The 23762-nt window shown below is 32.0% G+C and overlaps 1 protein-coding gene across 5 annotated transcripts in view; it reads left to right on the top strand.

Moving 5' to 3' along the window:
• The window catches only part of CSMD3 (CUB and Sushi multiple domains 3), a 1174595-nt gene that overhangs the window by 847284 nt on the left and 303549 nt on the right, over positions 1-23762 (top strand). For all 5 annotated transcript variants that reach the window (XM_073229983.1, XM_073229982.1, XM_073229981.1 and 2 more), the window contains 2 exons: positions 4433-4602; positions 13500-13656. In XM_073229983.1, the coding sequence (XP_073086084.1) occupies positions 4433-4602; positions 13500-13656 (327 nt within the window). The remainder of the gene's footprint in view (positions 1-4432; positions 4603-13499; positions 13657-23762) is intronic.

The following is a 23762-nucleotide window of genomic DNA, read 5'->3' as shown; positions in this document are numbered from 1 at the left end:
ATTTTCCCCCCTACCATACAAGACAAACAACAAAAGAAGCCCTCATCCCGAAGTACCTACCTCTCACCCAACCCTGCACAAATCAAGCCTCTCCCATATTGGGACTTCAAGTTTCCAGCACCTGTCACAATGCCCTCATCCCATAATGTTTACAGAAATGTTCTTTCTCTTTTAGGATGTCATTTTACCCCAACTTGGCTGCTTCCCTCATCCTTAATTTACTAACTTAAATCCTTTAGAGAAGTCTTGAGTTCACTCAGAACAGGTCAGGGTCCCCAGTTATGTTTTCACATACTGTATGCTTATCAGAATGATTATATAGTAAACATCTATCTTTAGGGATGGAAAGTAAGTTCTGTGAGGGTTTCAACACTGTACCTCCCATGCCAAGTGCATAATAAACATTTAATAAATATTTATTCAATGAATCAATTTGTTTTTCCAAGTGAGAACATGCTGTTATCTGCCTTCAGCCACCTTAAATACCTCAGTATACATTCCCTACAAAGGTACCTGGTTAAGCAAATACATTAGTTCACATTAGAATGACCTTATAGCTTTATATTTCTTATGACAAATATTCCCATACACATGTTACATTATATAAAGCAATTTGTTACAGCTCCTGCCTGGAAACCCTGGCATTGCCCTGATGTAGTGAATCAGATTTGTGTTTGTCCTGTGGCAGCTGTCTATTGTCCATAAATGTCACAATGGCTGGGAGGTGATGACTGTTTTTCAACTCACTTTTGCCACTGGGATTTCTGGGACTTCCTTTACTCAAACTTTTTTCCCATGTAGTTGATGTTCTTTCATAAAACGTTATCTTCCTAGGATCAGCTGGCCCTCCTTCTCTCTCGGGGCTGGCTGTTGTGCAGCTAGTTCTTTTTCCATTAATTTTAACGTATCTTGAGAATGTTCAATCACAGCTTGCCAACACTTCCATCTTCTCATTTTAAAGTATGCTTTGTGAAAACTTGCTGTGATATTCATGTCATAAACAATGAAAATGTTGTAGTTATGGTATTTTTCCTGGACTTTCATGAACCTTGCAATCATAACTGTTATTTGTGAGAATTATCCCTGATACTTCAACATGACATCATTTCATGTATTTCATAGTCTATTATATCCACCTGATGCTGGAAAGAACTGTAACCATATAATTCTATGTCAAGTCATTTTCTTCTTTATTGGATCCTGAAATCATGTCCCTTGGGATAAGAGGTGATGCTTACATTTGGAGAAAACAGCATGTACAAACTTTCAGGATGTGAAACGTGCAAAGGGCAAGTAGTTCAGGATAGCTGAATTATAAGCTCCAAAGGAAAGAATTGTGGGTAATAGCTAGAAAGGCAGATGGGATTCACATTATAAATGTCCTTCACTGGAAGATATGACCAGTTCCATGAAATTCTTTAGACGTTTCTGATGATAAGTGTAGTCTAAGTACAAAATGCAAGATCACATTTGGGTTTGGGAAATATCATTTTTTTCCACTTACTGCACAACAGAGATAGAAGGATGTTCATTGCTAGATTTGGTCATATGGTCAAACTGCAAACTTTGTTACTGATGTCAATGTTAGATCCTGTTTAATTTCAGTTGGCAAGCGAGACCACTGTAGCTGAACTGCAGAAAGAGAGCTTATAAGGGCAAATGTTACTCTTATATTGGGTAGTGGGAAGCCAGTTTTTGGTGTCTTTTTTTTTTAATTCAGAGATAAAATCAAACATGATGTTCCATGCAAAAATAAGGTCTTTATTAATAAGTTTTACCTATCTCCTGGCATTTGGCATTATGGTTAAATAACTGTCTTCTTAACTTACTGTTAATAGAAAATTTCATTTTATTAAAATAGTTTTTGAAAATATGTATTTGTTCATTTCCCTGAATATGTAAGTAGAACATTCTGACAGATTTTTTTTTCTTGTTTCAAGATTTTGCCTTGATATGAGATTGGTATTATGTATAATATAGTTTTCTGAATTGTATGTGGGGTAAATGTGTCCTGACCTCTAGGGCATATTCTAGCCCACATAAATTAACCTCTTAATTTTTAGAAGAATGTCCTTAGTGTTGCAGCAAAGTATTAAAAAAAAAAGTGAGCTTTCATATCATTTTATTCAGACTAGTCTCACTTTATACCGGTTGTGTGGGATAATTATTAACAGTGCCTTTTGTCACTCTGAGGTTTTTTGACCTGAAAGAGAAATAGATGTGTTTACCCTTTTAACACCACTGTTAAATGGTAACAGATATAAATCCCAGCATAAATCCCTCATGTACATTATTTGTTTGATGTTAACAATATAGCTCACTTTGGTGTCTGTATCCATAAAAGTTTAATTTATTGAGCTCTTGTATGCTAGCATTGTGCTAAATGCTATACATGTATTATCTACATATATTATCAACTCACAGACACACACACAAGCAAAACATCCCTCTGAGGAGGGCATTATTACTTCCATTGCAATAATAACAATAATATTTCCATTGCTTAGAGAGAATAAATAACTTTCCAAAGCCATATAGATAGAAGATAGAGCTTAATTGTGAAAACTAAATCTCTGAATTTTAAAGTCTGAGCTCTTAATGATGGTATCGGTGTTTTACAAGCTGGTGTCAAGAACATATCAGAACCCCATGATTCTATAACATAATGTAAAACTCTATAATAAATAACCTAACTAATAAAAATGTCTATGGATTCTGGATCGTCTTTATGATCTGATACATTTTTCTTCATGCCCCCAACAGCATCCCTAGATTCTAATAAGCTAGTGAGAAGAAAATGAGGCACATTTAAAAATCAATGATATGAAAATAGTGAAAGATGCACAAGTTTCTTAGCAGTTTAGAGAGGGATCAGATGAGGGAGAATTGAATCATTACATAGCATACTGTATTTAGAGGCATAGGAAACTCCAAAAACCTGTACCCCGGCAGCAGGCACCTTTTCCATGTTGCCAAGGGTGATTTAATTTCAGGGAAATGAAACCTTATACTATATTAGATACATGTCGCAATTTTAAATTTTGTTGTTTTTTTGCTTTTATTCCTGTATTTGTAAACTTGTTTTGGCATTATAATTGCATACACCTAAAAGCATAAAGGCATGTCTATTTTATGTTCCAACATATTTAGGTAATGTCAAAATAAACATGACAAATCAATAATTGGTGTCTGTGTGTTTCTTCCTTTTTCTTTTACTTTTGCTTGGAGTTCTGTAATTGAACAGTACTTCTTCATGTGACTGGCTGACTGTAAACATCACCTCTCTAGTCTTTACAATTGTTTTACACTGTTGTATTATACTGACTGCTCCATCTTGGTCATTTTTATTTCCTCATTAGGTATTTTTCTTTTGCCTTATTTTTGTTAATGCTTAAGCATTTATAAGGTAAAGCAAATAATTATCTTCCACCTTGTCATATACCTCTTATGACTATTCCCATGAACCATTATTTTTTAAATGTCATTTCTGGAAAATAATGACTTGCTTTATTCTCTGTTTAAACCTTTGAAAAAATATAACTCTCCTGGCCTATGGTATGACAATATGAAGGAAGTTATTCAAAAAGATAGAAATCTGATTTCATTGAATTTCTGAGACATAAGGAACATGATTGGGAATTATAAAGACTTGATTGATTTTGCAGTATTGCCACAAACTTTTTAAAGTAAAAAATTAAAAGAAAATTTGACACAATATTGAGAAATTCCCAATTTTAAGTGGTTAGACACTTCCTCAAATTTTGCAAACTTCATCCTGGAGGGTTTGTAATACCATATACTGATTAGGAGAATGCCTGAATCCATTTTAAGTGGGACAGGTAATACAGTTTCCAAAGATGCCAAATTTGTTACAATCACTGGTTAGTGCGTATTACCCATTGTATCAGTTTTCAAAGCCATTGTAGTATTTACCTCCGTTTTTGTTACTCAAGTTCTTAGATCAGGGAAATGCCAACTACCAGGAAAAAAATTGTCAAATTCAAAGAGATAAAATTTAAATATCAAAAAAGAATCATAATACAACATTGATCTCTCTACCTTTTTTATACATTAAAAGAAATAAATGATACATGTGCAGTAGTAAATTAATCAAGATCTGCAAACTTAAAATATATCCTGAAATCATTTTCTCTCATCCTTTTCCATGCTATCCTTTCATCCAGGGGGGAAATACTGAAACTCTTGTATATTTCCATGTATGTATTAGTGTCCTGTCCATGGACAGTTGTTCCATCTTTCCATATATTATTTGAGAGGGAATGAATCATCTACAACACACAGCCATTCTGTATATTATTATCCTGTTAGTACTAGTTAAAATAAAATTAATTTACACTTCAATACATTACATTACTTGAAAATAACAGTGCTTTATATTAAACTGTACTTCAATATTCTGTTTTACCTGCAGCTGAATGTGGTGCATCTGCAACAAATAGTGAAGGAATTTTGCTTTCTCCAAATTACCCGCTCAACTATGAAAACAACCATGAATGCATTTATAGTATTCAGGTTCAAGCAGGAAAGGGAATCAATATTTCAGCCAGAACATTTCATTTAGCACAAGGAGATGTTCTTAAGGTAGGTGAACTCAGACATACTTGTATTTTGATCATTTTCAGTTACTGAGTATACATTACTACTGAGTATTACTGTAAAATCAACTCTAAGTTGATTCTGCAATTCATAGACTTCTATTAAACATTATTTACAATTTTTGTATCACCACTTTCATTGCAATAGAATGTTTTGTGTCCAATGTTTATATATGGCAAATACATTTTTATTTTATGATAAAATTTTAGTGTTTCAATAAAACCAAAATGAGAACATTTCATGCCAAATACCTCATATTCAATAAATGTTATATGTATCATACATAATAAACACATGAACGGTCATTTCTTTAAGAAATACAGTAATGATTTATTTTCATTTTTATGTCTTATGTATCTTATATCTGTGATATAGGGGTAATTCTTTGCATTTATGACTACAAAATGTCACATTTAATGAATAAAACAAACAAATCAATACCTATAAGTTACTTAAGAAAATATGCTTTGTTGATAATAAATATTCAGTGTAAAATTTATAAATTTAGTTTAAAAATTTGAAATAATAAAATATCCTACTCTTTAAAAACTATTTTAGGGGAAATAAGTATTTCCATATTTGGTGATTCATATTTTGCAGAGTGTTTTGATAAATGTAATTTACTTATTACAATAAATACAGCTTATCATTATTAGAATAAAAATAAACACTTTTGTAAAATCACATTTAAATATTTTTAATATAATTACATACATTTTTCCTAATTGTCAAGATTTTCTTAAGCCAGGTAAGAAATTCAACATAATTCTTTTACAAATCTTGAATAAGAGTTATAATAATCCAGGTTGACAAAGTTAGGGGATTTTTGTTTAAGCAGTGATTTTAAGATTATTGATCATTTTCTTCTTTTAAAATGAATATAATTTTGATGGTAATTGATGTTCTCTAACACAAACAGTACAGTATGTGAGATTGGTTTTCACATGGGAAGGATTTCCTATAGTACACATAGATCTATACTATTTTAGTATTAATTTAGGGCTATTCTGGTTTTTGTACTTTTCCCAAAACAGAAATTCACTTTATAATCTCTTCAACCTCCAGTTCATTGTCTGGATTTCCCTGTTAAAATAAGTTTTATTTGCTAAATTAGAGTCAACATTGAGATTAATGGAATGCTTGTACATAAAACTAGGGAGTGCTAATTTTTTTCAGGCAAACTATGAGGAGAAAATGTATCAAGACATAAATTCAGAAGTATAAGCCCAGCCAGTAATCTATGTCACAGAAGCAAAAAACAATAAACATATGTTTCTAAGTTAAAATTCATTTGGAATAACAGGTGATGCCTTTTTAAAAAGTACGCTTAATGTGTTCCTCAGAGTGCTTTCTGACTGATGTCTTACTTATTTTGGAGTAAGGCCAAGTACATTTGCGCTGTGTGTTACTTGAGAAGGGCAGGACCTCTGTATAAGTGGCAGGGTGAGGGGATGTGATGGTGAGAGACTAAGGAAGTCTGAAAAACTCAACTTAAAGCTTTTTAATGGATTTCAGTAGTAGTCTTTCTATCATGAATGAAAGGATGAAAATTTACATTCCCAGCAATTTTTAAAAGGTTTTTTGTAACTTTCCTAGAATAAGTGTGTTTACCAAAGTTGAAAAGATTATATATTAAATATTATAATAGAAAGACAATTCACTAATCCCCCTACCGTTAGTCTGTCCTGGGTTTTATTATAAACAATTGCTTTAAAGTAACTTACGCAAACCACTCTATAGAGACAGCTTGGGCTGGGCTTTCTTACACACCAAGCCTGTCTTCTCTGTGATCTCTCCACTAGTGTCAGATGTACGAGGCTTGTATGTTACTGCATTCCTCCATTAATCCCATGGACAACTATTAATTCAAAGTACCTCTTGACGCAGGCATAGTTAGGCATGCACGGCATCCAGGCGCATCCTCCGAAGGACACATGGTTCATTCTGAAAAGACTGGATTCAAGGTTCTGTCAGGTTGGAAGGTCTTTTGCCTAACTGCAAAGTACTTCATGATCACCCATCCCCAGCCCAGCACTTTTCACTGTTAAACCTCATGGAGTCAGTTCTCCTCCGCCATTCACACTAGGAAGTAAGAAAAAAAAAAGGTGAAATACGTGTTTCATTACAGAACCCTCTGCCCCTAGACTGAGAAAATTTAAAAGCCTTTTCTTTATGTGGTAGGCTTGCCTGTTCTTTTGAATAGCATTTTTCTTGTAATCCTTATGAGTATAAAGTTTGGAAAAAGTTTTTTTTTTCTGGTTTAATTTATAATATCATTGTTTGGATTCTGACAAAACAGAAAAAAACAACAATAAAAAGTGTGTGTGTATTTATTTATATCTACACACACACACAATTTTCCTTTCAGAGAGTTCACCATCCAGGCTTAGATTACCCACTCACTCTCTCCTTCCTTTTTTTTTCCATTAACTACTTTAGTTATTTATAACCACACAAGTAAAATCTATATCAAAGGTAGATGACAAATACCACTGGCACAACCACGAGATTTTCTGATTCAGGAGATCTGGAAAAACTGTTTCAGTTGGTCTGCACCTGGCATTATGGATTTTTATAAAGCTCTCCAGAGTATCTGATGACTGTAGATCCTTCTTTAGTTCTATCCTTTCCAATAGGCCATAATACTGAAGTTCTCAAACTTTACTCAAAATAAATAATTTAACTAATTCTTTCAGTAAGCGTTTACAGGAGGTTTTTATTGTTAATATGCTTTAGTCAGCAATGGCTAGTTCCTGTTGTCTGCCCTGTAGGACAGAAGCTGAATACCAGTCAGAAATACTATTTGTTTCTTTTATTGTTGTGTTTGTCTTATTAGAAAGACTGTGCTCTATGTTGAGATAAGGGAATGTAGCAGGGACAAAATTTAAGATAATATTTTTACCAGTCATATGGTGTACATTAAAGACGTATGTCAGGCAAAATGTAGACAAAATGGATGATTATGGAGAACAGCCAATAAAATAACCTAAAATTGGTTGCAAGAGTCTTAAAGAAAGGATTAGGAAAATTCATGCCATATTTATGAAAAATTAGATAGTTGAAGCACTTGATTAATAACATTATTTTAGAGGTATAATAAGGTTAATGTTACTGTCTTTAAGATTATTAATTTGAAGATTCTTTTCTAACCTGCATGAGTCTTTGAGAGTACTATTGTTAAATTTCCAGTAATTTTTCTGTTTGTTGTTAAAAATAGCCATTTTCAAAAATTAAATTAGTTACAATTATAATTTATTTACTTTGCAATTTAAGTATATTTAAAACAAAGGTAATAAATATCATTTCCTAAATGATTTTACTACTTGTCCTGTTATGTGTGCTTTATAAGCTAGTCATATACATCTCTATTGCAGAAGTATTATGTCAGGGAGGCATTTCTTCCAAAAGTTGCTTTCAATTATTTCATATTAATAGCTTGATATTTTTATTAAATTGGCCCTTGTTGGAATAGTTACACTGAAGAAATTGGCAAGCACTACAAATCTTAATTTATTGTTTTGCTTATTGTCTATACTTAAGTAAAAATAAGCTGTGTCTGTAGCCATTATATTATAAACACCATGAAAAATGAGAAAGTATCTTTTCTAGTATTTAAAAACTATTATTCAATCTAACAAAGAAGTTGCTTGTGTTACTTTTATAACATGTTCAAAACCAGTTCAGTACCAGTGAAGTACTGATATAACATTGTTTTTGATGTTTCACTTTCATCTTACTTGTTCCCATAAAAAATACCATTTTTATTCTTTCCCATATTAAGGATTACAGATGTGAAATGATTTGTGACAGGCCATACAGCCTTAAGAGTAGAGTTGAGACTTCAACTTTATTACATAACCACAGAGCTAGAGCACTTGAGCAAAAGTTTTCTGCTCTGTTTCTCATTAATTTTAGAGAGAACATAATAAAGATTAGAATATTGTCCTATTTGATTAACCATTATAAAACATACACTTCTTCATTCCAACTTTAACATCTCACTCACCTTATTAGAAAAATTTATTTAATTCAAATCAACCTTTAAAATAATTGGCCAAAAATTGAAAATTCTAGTATCCATGAGCAGGAATAATGTGAAGATTTGTATAATTTTATGTATGTGTATGTATATGTGTAATTTATCTCTTTGATTTTATTTTTTTATGCACTTTCTGCTTTTAGGTTCAGGTATAACACCTTTCTAATTCATTAGAGAAATGACTGTGAATTGTGCTTTTCTAATCATGCATTAACACTATCAACAACAACAAGTTTTAAAAATTTTAAGTGTTGATAAGCAGTTCGCCACAATAGGGTTTGACCTTCCAGATCTAGGAGGATCTGTACATCATCACTAATTTCAAGCCCTGATCCATTATGAAGTGTTTGAGAATCGAAACATGGCAACATTAAGTTCTAGTCCATTCTAGTGTAAGCTACCAGATTAATTGCAACCTTTTAAAATTAAAGTCTAATCAGAGAGTTTCATTAATATTTAAAAGCACTCAATTCCTTTTCTTACATTCTTAAGTCACCCTCAAAATCCTTTTAATATCAAAGTAAGTCTCCATTATCTAAATTAACATTAAATGAAGTCTTTATCTAAATGTGCCAAGTAATTGAGAATATTTCTGTGGGAAACACCAGTCTTCTCTCTTCTTACTAAAAAGTGTGCTACACAATTATTTTACTCATTTTTAGCTCCTTAAATTTCTGAAAAAAAAGATATTAACACATATGGTGAAAACAACGAACATAATAATAATAATGATGATAATCATATGCTTTAAAAAAAGAAAAAGAAAGAATAGAGGCCCAAATAAATAAGAACATGTTTAAAGATCCTGATTTTAATTAGAACAAAAATATGAGAAAATCTCAAATAAAAGTTTTCCTTGGCTCTGATCTGATTTAATATAATCATTCTCACTATAAATTTACTTTTAAATTAAAGGTATATTTTGCTTGTTTTATTTTCTTATTTGTGTACTTGCATTTATGTCCACTTCAAAAGTCATTTGTCTTGGACTATGCAGCCTTGTCCTTTTCTTGTTGCCTTTATTCTTCCATATGTATCAGAATACATTTAAGAATTTTATTTACAAGTTAAGGAGCATTGACTTGATCAATATTACAAAACTTTTCTTAAAGCCTTGCTTATTAAGACTTTATTTTCATTTGATTTAACAATTTTATACATGCTTCCAAAATTTCACAGGGAATGGTCATGCTTCATTTACGTTGATAGTACCTCTATATGCTTTGTTTTCTCTTTTGATGTTACAGCATTACATGAACTGCAGAGAGTGAGGTTTGGTGCTGAGTCAGATCCAACTGGGCTTCATTTTGGTTTTAACATTAGCCCCTTTTCGTGTTTTCCCTTTCCATTATTACTTTAAAGTTTATTTCTTAAAGTTTCTTTTGAAAAAGACAAATATATGTTTCCATTGTTAGAGCTTAAAAAATGTAAAGAATCTAATATTCCTCTCTTGTGACAGGCAATATTGGATCAATTGTTTAACTTCCCTTCAGATTAATAATGTTTTATTCCAAGCATCCAGCACAGTACATGGAACTAAATATGTGTTTATTTTGTTACTTTTTACATTATTACATATCAGAATTATTTGTATGTATGGAGTAAAATAATGATTTCTGCTATCATTGAATTTTTTTTGTTCACTACCACTGAAAATTTGAGAAAAAGAACATTCTAAGAGGCTTTTTTAAGAAAATCAAAAACAAATTTCAAGAACCAATTTCTATTCAATTATATCAATTATTTTTTTAGTTTACCTTTCCCCTTTATTTGCCTGTTTCTGATAAACTGAAAGTTCTTGCAATATATACACACATGAAAGTAGAACTAGTTGAATCCAAGAAACAATATTTATATGTAATTTAAGAATGAAATTTCATATTGGTGACAAGTAAGGAAAATAAAAACAAAATATTACCTTGATAATATTAACCACAAGTAAGATCCACTGGATTTGCTGGTTAAATGGTTTGGTTGTGAATGTGTAGTTCCAGCCATAGGATTTATAAACTATGTCATATATAGAATCATAAAATATATTCAGAAGTAGCAACTGAGAATATTGGGCATTAGAAATTCAGAGACACAAAAGTTGTGTTCTCTGGTAAGCAACATTTCCTTGTCTCTGAGTTATCCCCAATGACCACTGTTTTTAAGAAATAAAAAGTGGAATCATAGGTAATCAAACAAAAACATTCCTGAGCTAACAAACCTCAACATTTGGTTCAGGTTTATTGAAGACAAATTCTTCCTCATAACTAAAGCAAACTTATTTGTATGATAAATTCCACCAGGGGTTTAAGGTACTCCTATATAATTTTAGGAAATTTGTTGATACAGCCCTCTAATACTATTTAAATAGTCAATATACATGTTTAAAAAATGGCAAAGTTCTTTTAAAAAGAAAACAGAGATCAGGAAGATGTTTGCCTTTAGAAGTTCAGTGACCCTGTTGTCTTGATCTGAACTCTCATTTTCTCTCTCTCCCTCTTATTTCCTCCTCCATCTCTGTGGAGCCTGGAGGCTGCATGTGAAGCTATAGTTTCCCTCCTTCACAAAGGGAGAGAGCAGGAAGGGCCTAGTCACTGGAGACTTCAGAATTTCTGAGCAGGAAAGGTACAGGATAAGGTGGTTAGACATGGTTATGAAGGGCCCTGAATAAAAACTGCATTTGTCTGTAGCATGTTAAGTAAACTCTTTTCTGTCATCTTTAAAACATTTAAAGCCTCAATCAATAATGATAAGAAAATGTGCAACTATAAATAGCTAAAGATAAATAAATACATACTTAAGGGAATTTGTAAGCAGAGAAGAAAAACCAAATTAAATGCATAAACAGTTGATATACATTAAATTCAAACTATGGAGGCATTAAAATAAATTTTAAAAATATTTGTAAAGAATTCTTAAGATAATGCAATTAGAGTGAGAGAGAGACAGTTTTCCTAGAACTTGACCAATGATTTTTAAAATTAAGATTTTAATGGAAGTCCTGAAAAGGGTTATTCACTGCTGAAAATGTAATTGTCAGATGGAAAATCCAGTGGAAGATTGTTTACAATACAGAGGAAAGAGATATATTGAAGGAAAAAAAAACAGAGTTGAAGTATAGTTTTGGAGACTGAGTCTGCATTCTAGGTGGATCAAATAAAGAGAAATAATTAAAAACTTTAAAATGTTTCATTGAATAAAATCTTGAGCCTGTAAATAGAAAAGGCCTATTGTTTTATTTGAATAATCCAATATTAGGACTATAGTGAAAAGTTCTCAATTAAGTTAACCTAAACAATATTAAACCTCATAATTTTTAAAAAATGTTTAAAAATTATGTTTTCATTTTTAAATTGTAGAAGGCATTCTAGATTATTAATCCCAACAATTTGATATAAGAAAAATATATCATACAGATGAGTAACAATAAAACATTCCACAATGCACCACTTAAAAATGTCTTATGTGGCATCAATGTAATAAATACCACTTCGGGGGGATATTGGTGCTGTGGCTAGATCACTGGGTTAGGAGTTTAGGAATGCAATTTTTATTCTACTGCCAGGTCAGGAGTAAGGCAATTTCAGGCAAGAGACAAGTAACTATAAGCAGTATTTCTCAACTTTCTAAAAATATAATTCACCTAAGGAGACCCAGCCCCAAATCCACGAAACTAAATGCTATGGGAAAAGATTTGCCACATAGAACTGACCTTTATGGGACCGGAAATCAATGTGATATCTGACTTTATCACCCCCAAGAACCAATTTTCACCCTCTTGGGGGGTAGTAACTACTTTGTTGAAAATGCACAGCTTAAAAGAAAAAGAATGGTAATATGTATTGTTGGTAAAACCTTAGTTTAATTACTATACACTTTTTGGGAAATAATTTGACAAAACATGAACATTTTAACCCCAAAATCCCATATACTGAAACTTTCTTATTGACATACAAGGACCAAAACATATGAGATTATATGTAAAAGATATTTATTTCAGCATTACTTTTAGGGCAAAAAACTTGAGTTTATTGAAATGGGAATGATAGAGCAAGTTGTAGTAGTTTCACTGTATTAAATATTAAACAGCACCCAAAAGGAAGAATATATTTCTACTGACCTGAAGAAATGTCTATAATGAATTGATAAAAGAAAAGCAAATTAGAATGCAGTGAGAAAGCTACACTATCAGAAGAATGAGAATGATGTGGGGATATTTAGAGGGTATCAATTTTGTTTTTGTATATTTTTGCCTTGTTAAATTAGTTTCTGAAAACATTTAGTACTCTGTAACTTAATATTTAAAAAATGTAAAAAATTAATTAAGTTAAAGGACATGGATAAATTATAGAAATTATAAAGGAATCAAATATATTTTATATTATAAAATATATTATAAATATGATATACAATATAAGTATATATGTAAATATAATATGTTACTATATAATATTAACCATGTTATTAGAAGAGCACATGTTTGGTCCCCTTGAGCAAGCTGCAGAAAAACAACCAACTAATCAACCAATCTTTCTGAATGTATACTCAATTTTAAATTACCTGCCAAAAAAAAAAACACACTATTTTTATAATAAGAGAAAAAGTTATATGAGTTTGAAAATTACTTAAAGTCTACAGAGCTTGGAATTTTAAAATTATCCATGTGGATTCTAACTTTCTTAATCTGATTTTTGTAGGAATTAATATACATACCTGTCCTTGGGAAATGTAGTTTTCCCAAGCATGTAATTGATTTAGGAAAACTAGTGTTATAAATGTAATCATAAGTGTAAATATGTGATCTGAATTATTATTGGCATATTTACATTTTAATTGTAACTATATTTTTCAGATTTATGATGGAAAAGATAAAACAACTCACCTACTAGGTGCTTTTACTGGTGCATCGATGCGAGGACTGACGCTTAGTAGTACTTCAAATCAGCTCTGGCTAGAATTTAATTCAGATTCTGAAGGGACAGATGAAGGCTTTCAACTTGTCTATACCAGTAAGTAATTTGGAAGAAAAAAATGGCCAAGCATTGAGACTGGATATTTCTTAAATAATTGCAATACACCCGGTGTAGTAATATCTAACATTTGCTCATCAGTTTGCCGTCTGCAACTCCCTTGTACACATATAATTTTATTTGACCCTAAAGCAACTCCAGATGTTCTAACTGCTGCCATTTAACAGTTGAAACAACTAAGGTTCAGAAACATCAAGTAATTTGTGACTTTGGTTTTATTTATGTGTTTTTTAAAAAGCAGTGTTCTCTCCTTCCAATATTTAAAAAAGTACAATTAAGGTTTTTATTGCATGGAAATGCAGTGTTTGAGCCCCCACCTGTAATTGCAACACACATGCAAAAATATGTATAGTAGTTATAGTTGGTCAGCATTAATGATAATGGGATGATTTCAGGTGATTTTGATGCAAGAATGCCCAAGTTTTACTTTGTTATGCTTTTGTGTTGAATTGCCTTATTAAAAATAAATTCATACAGTACTATTGTATTATTTTCAAATCATCTACTCCGATGATTAAATAAGTAGAAGTTCAAAGACTGAGACCCATAGGTAGGTGGGCTACATCAATTGTTATATGAATTAAATGAATTTATTTTACCAGTATCATAATATAAGAAACGGGCTAATTGCATCAATAAACAATAAATCATATTCAAATAATATATTTATTGAGTTTCTACTCTGTGCAAAACAGTATACTAAGAAAGTAAAACTAGGTAAAACTGAGGTGGTTATTGGTTTAATAAATTTATAATCAGAATAAATCAGTTCTTGAAATCCAAAATACTCATTTAATATAGCAAGATAAATTAAGTAGCAATATTCAGATATATTTACTGTTAGAATATTTGAAAAAATCTAATGACCTATATACATTTTCTCAAGAAGTCAGATGTATGGAAATTAATATACAAACTGGGAAATATAAAATGTTACAGCATAAAGGATATTTACATGAGATCCTAAAGGGAAGTTGAATCAAATTATTGTTTGTGAAAATATTCTTTCTTAATGATATAAGAAGGTAGGAGACAAAGTATATGATTTGTTAAATTAAAATATCCTGGTGCATAATACTGAGAGGTTACTGTTGCTCACTGTTGATTTCAAGGCTTTTTTCCTACCTGTGCTAGAATTGTTACATCATTAACACAAATGAAACATAAATTTAAAAAATGAATGTTGAATATGTATTTTTGAACTGAGACCTTCTGTGTACAATGTGATTTCTTATAAAGTCCTCCCAAAGACAAATGAAAATCCAATTGTTTATTAAATAATTGCAGTATCAGGTGAAGCATTATCCACTATTTGATCAATTTGAAGTTCACAATTCCCTTCTAGATAGATAGATATATTGATAGATAGATAGACATACATTTGTATATATACATATGTGTAATATTTATAGATATTAGTATGTGATGGACTAAAATAATGGTAATGAGGAATACTATTCAAATATAATTGGTGTGATCGGCTCAGAAAGGCAGATTTTTCCATCTGCTTTCCTGTTCCCCATTCTCTGTTTTCTAAAATGGCTGCTCACATTTTTCAAGTCATGACTCAATATTTATATAATATTTTTTCTTTGTTTTGTATCATTTTGCATTTCCCCTTTCTGTTATGTTAATGGACTTCATAGAGGAAACTTCCATTTCCTTTTCTGGTATTTAAATTCTATGTAACTCTAGATTATTGATGCAGAGAAACTGGACATTGTAGGACATACCCAGGTTTAAAATTCAGGTGTCTGGAGTGAATAAAATCATTGACTTTATTGCCATTGGTGTGAGCTACTAGATGTCAAGAAAGAGAAACAATAACTAGCAAATATTGATATTACCCTTCTTTTCTTAATAACTCTAGTTCATTATTGAATCTATATCAGTTTTAAGATAGGAAGCTACAGAAAAGGAAAAGAGTATAGAAGGAATTTTTTAAAAAGGGTAGATGTACATCTGTATTTTTCAATCTCAGAACTGAAATTAAAATGTTTCAATCTCAGATCTGGAACTAATATCTTTATAGCCTATTTCTACCTGTAGGTATTACCAGGTAGGTAAATGTTCCTATGATGTTCTGAACCAACAGCTCTGTTCTGAATCCTTCCATTGGGGAGATTCCTAGAAATAATAATGCTTCTGTTATTAACTGTATTTGCTCCTAAGTGTTACTTCTAATTTTTAGAATGGTTATAATTCTACATGTCTGCAATTGTCTTAATTAATACTTAACCATGGATTTCCTAGCTCTGAAAGAAGTTTGTCCCCCATCTTCCAAATATACATTTGTTTCCAGCCATTGCATGAATGCCTAAGCTGCTTTTTCTTTCACCTGGGGCATCTGTTGAACTGTTGAACTTGACAATTCATCTCAAATATTTCCCCTGTTGCTTACCCTGATTTTTTTAGCCAGTGTTCACCTAGATTTTTAATGTTTCTTTTGCAGTAGTTTATATCCACAACTAATGTAACAGTTACCACACTGTATTGTGGTTATACATTTTTGCAAACATATTGTGCATAGTTCTTCAGGGGGCCATTTCCCTTCATAATGACTTTAGACAATTTTAGTTCAATTGCATCTTTTTACATATCCTTGCTAAATTAACATGTGGTCTGCATACTGATTTTATAAAATGCTTTTCTGGTGTAGAAAACCCTACTAGTCCACATATTTAAATATTGATAAAATTCTTAGAGGCAATAATTTCTGGACATGAGAGAATTTGCTAACTTGTTCAGACATAGGGAAAAATGGAGAAGACCATGTATCTGTGGTTTGTTCCCTTTACAATTATTCCAGCTTTATTTCTGAAACATCTGAGAGAACCAAGAGAACCCTGTATAATGCAGAGGAGTTCTCAGTATTCACAATAAGAGAATTAAAGACAGGGAGAGGCCATGTGGCAAGGGCAGATCATGAATTTGTGATGAAGAAAGGATTCATGAGTTAGGTAGTATTAAAAGTAGGGTTGGTCGGTCATAGAAAAAAATGATGGGGAGTATTCCAGGCAAAGAGAATAGGATGAAAAAAGGCACAGAAATTAGGAAGATCATGTTAAGCTATTCAAGGCAAATACAGCAAATTGACAACTAGATTAATCCTATTTGCCTAGCTTCTCACAGTTCTAGTCTCAGCACAAACAGGCCTTTATGACTACCCTTTTGTCACTTACCCTGTCTAACAGTCACTTTCTGTCTGTCCTACTATCCATGTTGTTGGTTTAGTAACACTTGCTATTATCTAGTTATTTTCACTTGTAGGTAGATAGGATCACACTTGACTGAGATACAAATGAAGAGATATTTTAGAACAGGCCTTTAAGGTGCATTTTATTTCAGTTGTCTTCTTTTATCATTCATTAAATAATTACTAAGAATAACAAATGGGCTAGTGAAACTGGTTGAGATGCCACTTCTGGCTTCAGATAATGGAAAACCTAACTATGGCTTAAACAACCAGGATTTTCTTTTCCTGTAGGAATGAATTCATGATAACGTCAAGTTTCAATTGTTCAACCTAGGCAGCAATCGCCCCGCCTTTCTGTTGTGGCATCATGCAATTGTTCACTTTTTGTCCTCATGCTTGTATGACATGGTCACAAGATGGCTACTTGAGCTCTGGGTATATTGGAGGCAGGAAGACAGGGAGCATGGAGTGCCAACCACACATGTCCCTTTTATCAGAAATGCAAAATCTTCTGTCAGATATTTTCTTATCTCTGTCCAAAGCTGGGCCATGTGGTTATGCCTAAATTTTCCAACAAGAAAAGCTGGAAAATGAAAGTATTTGGCAGACTAAATAATTGGCTACATATTAGACTATCATGATGTGATTTAACCAAGGTTTTGTTTGTGAGGAAGAAGAAAAGAAGAGATACTAAGAAGACAACATGCAGTGTCTGCTACAATGTATAGCTGCAGGAGATAGTCCAGAAATAGTAAGCCCAAAAATAGTGTATTAATATATGCCTCTGTGCTTAATGGTGTAATGAAAGCCCAGAAACTCTTGGGTGCTTAGAAAGGAAAAACATTTAGCTCACCCATTATCTGTAGTTTTAGCTCTACTCCACTAAGAAAGACAGTGAGCCTCTCTTTCTTTTCTTCACCAAAAAATAAAACTATATACATGCCTGATATGCAAATGCTATATGCCATACTAGAGGAGAGAAACTTATTTCTTTATTTTTCTAAAGCAAATTAAGTATTTTCAGTCACATTCTTTAGAGTTGCTGAGTAAAGTCTTATTTATTATTTTATTAAGACATCCTTCTTCTCCCAAAAAAGTTTCTCAATCAACTCTAATTTGGTTAGACAACTATGCTGATTGATAAGAAACCTCTGTGACAAACTTGATCAGACCTTGATGACATTAGTGATTACATCAGTGAATCCCATTGTTCTTCCATCCCTCTAGCCTCTCTGAAGTAACTCCCTCCTTGTGTCAGGCCACGCTTCCATTCTTCTCAAAACAATGGCTCTCAATTATTCTTGCCCTTGAGAAATCTCAAATTCACCCCAAATATTTAGACGAGGCATATTTTCAGGTGCTTTATACAACACAAATTAGCTGTAATTTCCCTGTGACCCATAAAGGCATAGTTATCTTTCCTCAAAAGTGTAGGGGATTAAAGTGAAATAAAATTACCATTCCCTTCTTCTGAACTTTGAACAAATCAGAAATTAAGATCTCAATACTCAGTCCTTGCTAAAACATCACTCTCCTCCGGATAACTCGGTAACGGAATTCAACAAACCTGATGGGATCATCTGACCAGACTCCTTCAGCTCCTCAGTGCACATTTCAAGAATACATTCCTGAATCTGGTTTTATTTTTTTGTATCCCTCTCTTTTAAGGATAGGTTGTAGAAATGTCATTTCTGTTTGGCATATGTCTTATCTTCCTTTTTATTCCTCTACTGGAATTAACTTTTTATTGTGGAAATTATTCATTGAATTATAGGTTTAAAATTTGTCTTTCCCCACTGGAATGTTTTATGCTCTGGAGATGAAGAAAACAGTGAATAAGACAAATTGCCTGCTCATATGGAGCTAATTTTTTAGTGAAACAAGACAGAAAAGAAAGATATGAACAAACAATAAGAGACCTGCATTTAGAGATAATTTATACCAGGTCAGTAGGATATTCCTATTAGTGGAAGATGGGTTCCTCTGGCTAGTTTTCTCAGGGACTCCATCTCAGAGGTGCCATCTGAGTTAATACTGGAATTTTAAGAAGGGGGTGACCACGTACAGATCTGTGGGTAGAGAGTGTTAGATCAATAAGTGCAAAGGTCTAAGAGAGGCCTAGAGTTTCAGTTAGGTGGTTGAAACTGAATAAGCAATGAGACTCGGAGAAACTGAGTAAGTTGGAAGCTAGGTGTGAAGTGGACTAGATTAAGGGGTTTGGATTTTACTTAAAGGGTAGTTTAATATTATCATAACATTGAATATAAGGATTAAAAATAATAGCTAACATTTACCTACTAGGTATGAGATGTAAACCTATGAGGGAGGTACTATTATTTCCAGTGAGAAGAGAAAGAAAAAATGAATTGCAGGAAAGTTATACACTTGCCCAAGGTCACATAGCTAATAATATACAGATATGGAAATTAAACCAAGGCTTTCTGCCTCTAGATTCCATGCTCTTCACCGTACTATATTATCTCCAACCTAAATTTTAGATATTTTGCATTTAAAATCCCATGGATTTACCTTCTTTTTTATTGTTGACATAAATGTAAAAATAAATAATTTTAAAAGTGATAGTGTGATTCTTTCCAAAGACCTTTTTGTCATTTTATGCCTGAGAGTCTCAATGCTTTCTTACTGGCCAGCACATGGCTTAGGCCTAGTATCTTTTATGGTGTTGTATGAGGTCTTTAAACTCTGTTCTTGAAGAGATAGGTATTTTAGCTCTATTCATTTGCAGGTACCCCACTTTAATTTAGTAGAAAAAAATTGGGTATTTTAAGCAACCATCTGTTATAGGGCTAAATCATATCTTTTTGATAGATTATTGATTACAGCACAGTGTTCTCAAAAGCTGATCTGGTAAATGTCCATGATGCCCACCTATTAGGCAGCAACTTTGGGCTCAGATGTCCTTACATTATCACCTCTGCACATTTCATTTACTTAAAAGCCCATTGAAGAAATGTCTGTTACCCTAAGGGAAAAGTTCAGATATATTTGTACCCTCCTGGTCTTCCAATTTTGTTGCTTGAAAAAATTCAATAATCCACATAGAATATGGCCATTTCAAATTTTATATTAAAATTAAAGATAGGCACTAGGTAATTTGTGATGCCTTTTCTTGTGTACTAGCCTTATACATATATAATTTATTATCCTATTGTAACTCTGGAGGAAAAATATTTTCCCAGCCTGGGGCAAAATACCTTTGAAGCTGAAATCAGTTAAAGGAAGAAATAAAGTGGGAGAAACCCGTTTTTTGCTTACAAGCCTTCATCCACTTCTGCTTGCCTGTGTTGCTCATGACACTGCTGCAAAAAGGGACCCCACCCAACCTCTCCGGTCCATATATGTCCTCACTCCCCCCATGTAATCACCTATTAATATAGAGATGGCTACTCCCCTTCACCCTTGGAAACACCTACTGATATGGAGATGCACTAAGGCCAGAAGAGAGATTTTGGAAATATTGCAATTTTACCCACACTATTTAAACTCCTTAATTTAGTTACCAGTATGTTGTTGGCAATGTTAACCATGAAACCTAACCAGATGACCTTTTAATTCTAACTTTATTCTTGGTATATAATTTATTTAATGCAAATGCAAGTAGAAAATAAATAAATTACAAGGGAGCAACAAAGTTACTCCATGTGATTCTACCTAGAAAGCACTTAACAGATGTATGTGGCATTTCCTTTATTCTTTAAACTTTGATATTAACCAGGCGATACAGGAAGTATTGACTAATGCTGCATTTTACAGTACAAGATTCCTTATTAAAATATTCAATATTTGTTGATTATCTGTCTCATACATAGAGAATGTTAGGTGCAATGTGTTCATATTAGAATAACAGAAGAGTCATTACTGTTTTTATAACCTCCACTTACCAAAAGCTTTGTAAATTTTGAACTTAAATATCAAGACCTACTGGTTTACTCCTTACATAAAATTAAATTTCTGGGAGATGGAAGACTTTTATGTATCAAAAACTTTAATACAGAAAAAAAATGTGGCCTAGAACAGCTTTGTCTTTAAGATGGAGTAAGATTTTTTTTAATGATATAAAATCAAAAACCTGTCAATAGTCAGTAGCATCCCCTCTCTTCTGAGTCAGTCCCTGAAGTAGACTGAAAACCTGGCAACTACGTTCCCATACTCTTGCCAGCAAAGATCTCTTCTCAGATTCTGCCAATTAAAGGCAGTCCCATGAAGGCTAAAAGGAGGGATTGACGGAGAGGTCATTATTTTCCACCATCACTGCAGGTAGGAGTCCGGTGTGCTAGCAGGTGGTTATATGGGTGGCAGCTTCCCTGAACTCCAGGATTTCCCAAAAGCCAGCAGTGGTCTTCTGACCTTCACTCCCTTTGCATTTCTTATATTTCCCTTTAATTTCTTGTATTAAATATTAACAACTCAAAATAGCTAATCGATTCTGTTTTCCAAACCAAGCTCCAGTCATTAACTATTTTTTAAAAATGTCTGTAGCAAAACACATCATAAACAAAGTAAAAAGATGAAACATTTTGGAAGGAGATATTTATAATACTTAGAACAAAAATATATGCTTTATAGAAAGGAATCCTACAAATCGTTAAGAAAAAAAGTCTAAAAGAAAGTCTGAGCAAAAGAAAATTCCATGGTAGAGAAAACTCTAGTGGCCAATAAGCATAAGAAAAAAATGCTTAGCAGAAATTAAAATACGGAAATTAACCTCCAAATAATAGGCTATTACACATTCATAAAGCTGGCAAAAATTAAGAGCTGTACAACACTAAATGCTGATGACAATTAGAAGAACTTGAAACTCTTTCAACTTTGGTAATATAAGTTGGTAAAGTCAACTACGAGAGTAATTTGGCAATATCCAGTAAAATTCCATTTCTACATATCCAGAGTATACCAACTATTCATTTGGCCAAATACCAAATGGCAGATGGTGAAACATTAATACTCAGGCAAACCTGAATCCCACTATCCCAGAATGATGTACAAACATATGACGTCTGAGACATACATTAGCATATGTAATAATATCACTTACTTCTTCATCCCCAAGAGCTAATGTAAGAGTCTGTGTGTAACATTGTCTAGTCAGAATTTTATACATAGGATTTAGAGAATATCAGCAATCAAAAATAAAAACTATTTCTTGTCCCAACAGTTTTATCTGCATAGCAATCATTTCCACAAGAACTTATGTTTTTTTTTAAATTCTTAACTTCTATGGACTCAAAACTATAAGGATTGTCTTCTTCAAGCATTCTTATAGTTTTTGGTTTCAAAATTTGATGTTTGACTCGTAGAAAATGTATGTCAATTTTTTATTAGTTTGATTAATAGGAAACATGGAATGCATAATTGTTCAATACTTTTCTTTTTGTCATTATATACTTTATTATGTCTAAATCAAAGAGGATTATCATAGCTGTTGTGTATGATCATGGATTATTTCCTATTTGCTAACTTTAAAGTGGAAAATTGACATTCAGCTTTATATACATCCTCATTTAAATATAAAGATTTCTAAAATAAGGCTTTTTCTTTTAAGACCCATGACCTAAATGGAATTTAGTAAGTAAATATTAATATAATCCTTAAAGAGTATTATTCTAACTATTATGAATCAAATCCACCAAGGAATTCTACAGAGATTAAAATTATGATAGAGTAATCTAATCCTCATTGGTCTCCTTATATTATTATTTAAAATATTAGTAAGATTTTAGTTTTTAAAAAGATGTTCCTCTAATATATTTAACTAACATAACTTTCCCAATGTCCTTATTAATGTTATATCTCCCTTTTCCTTTAGAAATTTGAAAGTTGTTGCTTTTGGTGTATAAAATGAATATGTCTCCATTCACCACTAAATAGTATGAAATGTAACTTTTATAATATTAAGTGTATTTTTATATTTTAACTGAATTTCAAAAAAATAAAGCATATAAGGACCTTCTCATTTTAAGTCACATCAGAAATGCTTACATCAAAAATGAGTTTTCAAATATCATTTGTATTTCTAAGCTATCTGCCTTGCTGTATTCTTGGTACTGTTATGCTGACCATATATAAGTGTACCCCATGTAAATACACAGGTGCTATTTATAAATAAACTAACAGAAATTATGTGAGCTAGGAATTCAACTATTTTTCTTTCACTGGATAAAGGCAGAAGTGAAATGGCAGATTAGTGGATGTTGATTGAATCCTGAGGACAAAATGAAGTTTGGATCCCTACATAGTGTATGTCCTATAGAGGTACTTGCATATGCACAAAAGGAGACAAAAAGGTATAGCCTTTTCATAGCAGTGAATAATTGGTAACAATGTAAATTGCTCATCAGCTGGAGAATAAATAAATCAATTTTGGAGTATGCTTCCAATGGAATACAAAGTAATTCAAGTGAGTTTGATATGAATGCATGTGTGTATATAAATAAAAAGGTAAAAAATGATGTAATAAATAAAACCTCAGAAGAATTGTTAGAATAATTATTTGGTTTATAAAATGTATAAATACTTGCAAAGTATACTATATATTGTTCATAGGTATATGGTAAATTAAAAAGTATGTGAGCATAATATACTAATTAAGAATATTTTCTGGCTCTTAGGGAAAAATTAGAAGGGGTTGAGGAGACACAAAATGAGCTTTAACATATTTTGCAAAACTTATTTTTTAACCATTCTATTAATGTGATTATGAATCAATTAATATGAATAGTAACCTGAAAACAAATCTGAATTAATATTAATCTGAAGCAGCTATGATACTAGAATCTAATAGAGGCAGATGTTGAGGTTGTTATGTTACCCCTTGTACTCTTTTGTAGGTTTCACATAATAACTTTAAAATAAATAAAAAATGCTTAAA

The sequence above is a fragment of the Manis javanica genome, chromosome 2 (genome assembly GCF_040802235.1).
Source record: "Manis javanica isolate MJ-LG chromosome 2, MJ_LKY, whole genome shotgun sequence".
NCBI classification, from domain to species: Eukaryota; Metazoa; Chordata; class Mammalia; order Pholidota; family Manidae; genus Manis; species Manis javanica.
The sequence above is the reverse complement of the archived record's forward strand: the minus strand, read 5'-3'. Positions and strand labels throughout refer to the sequence as shown.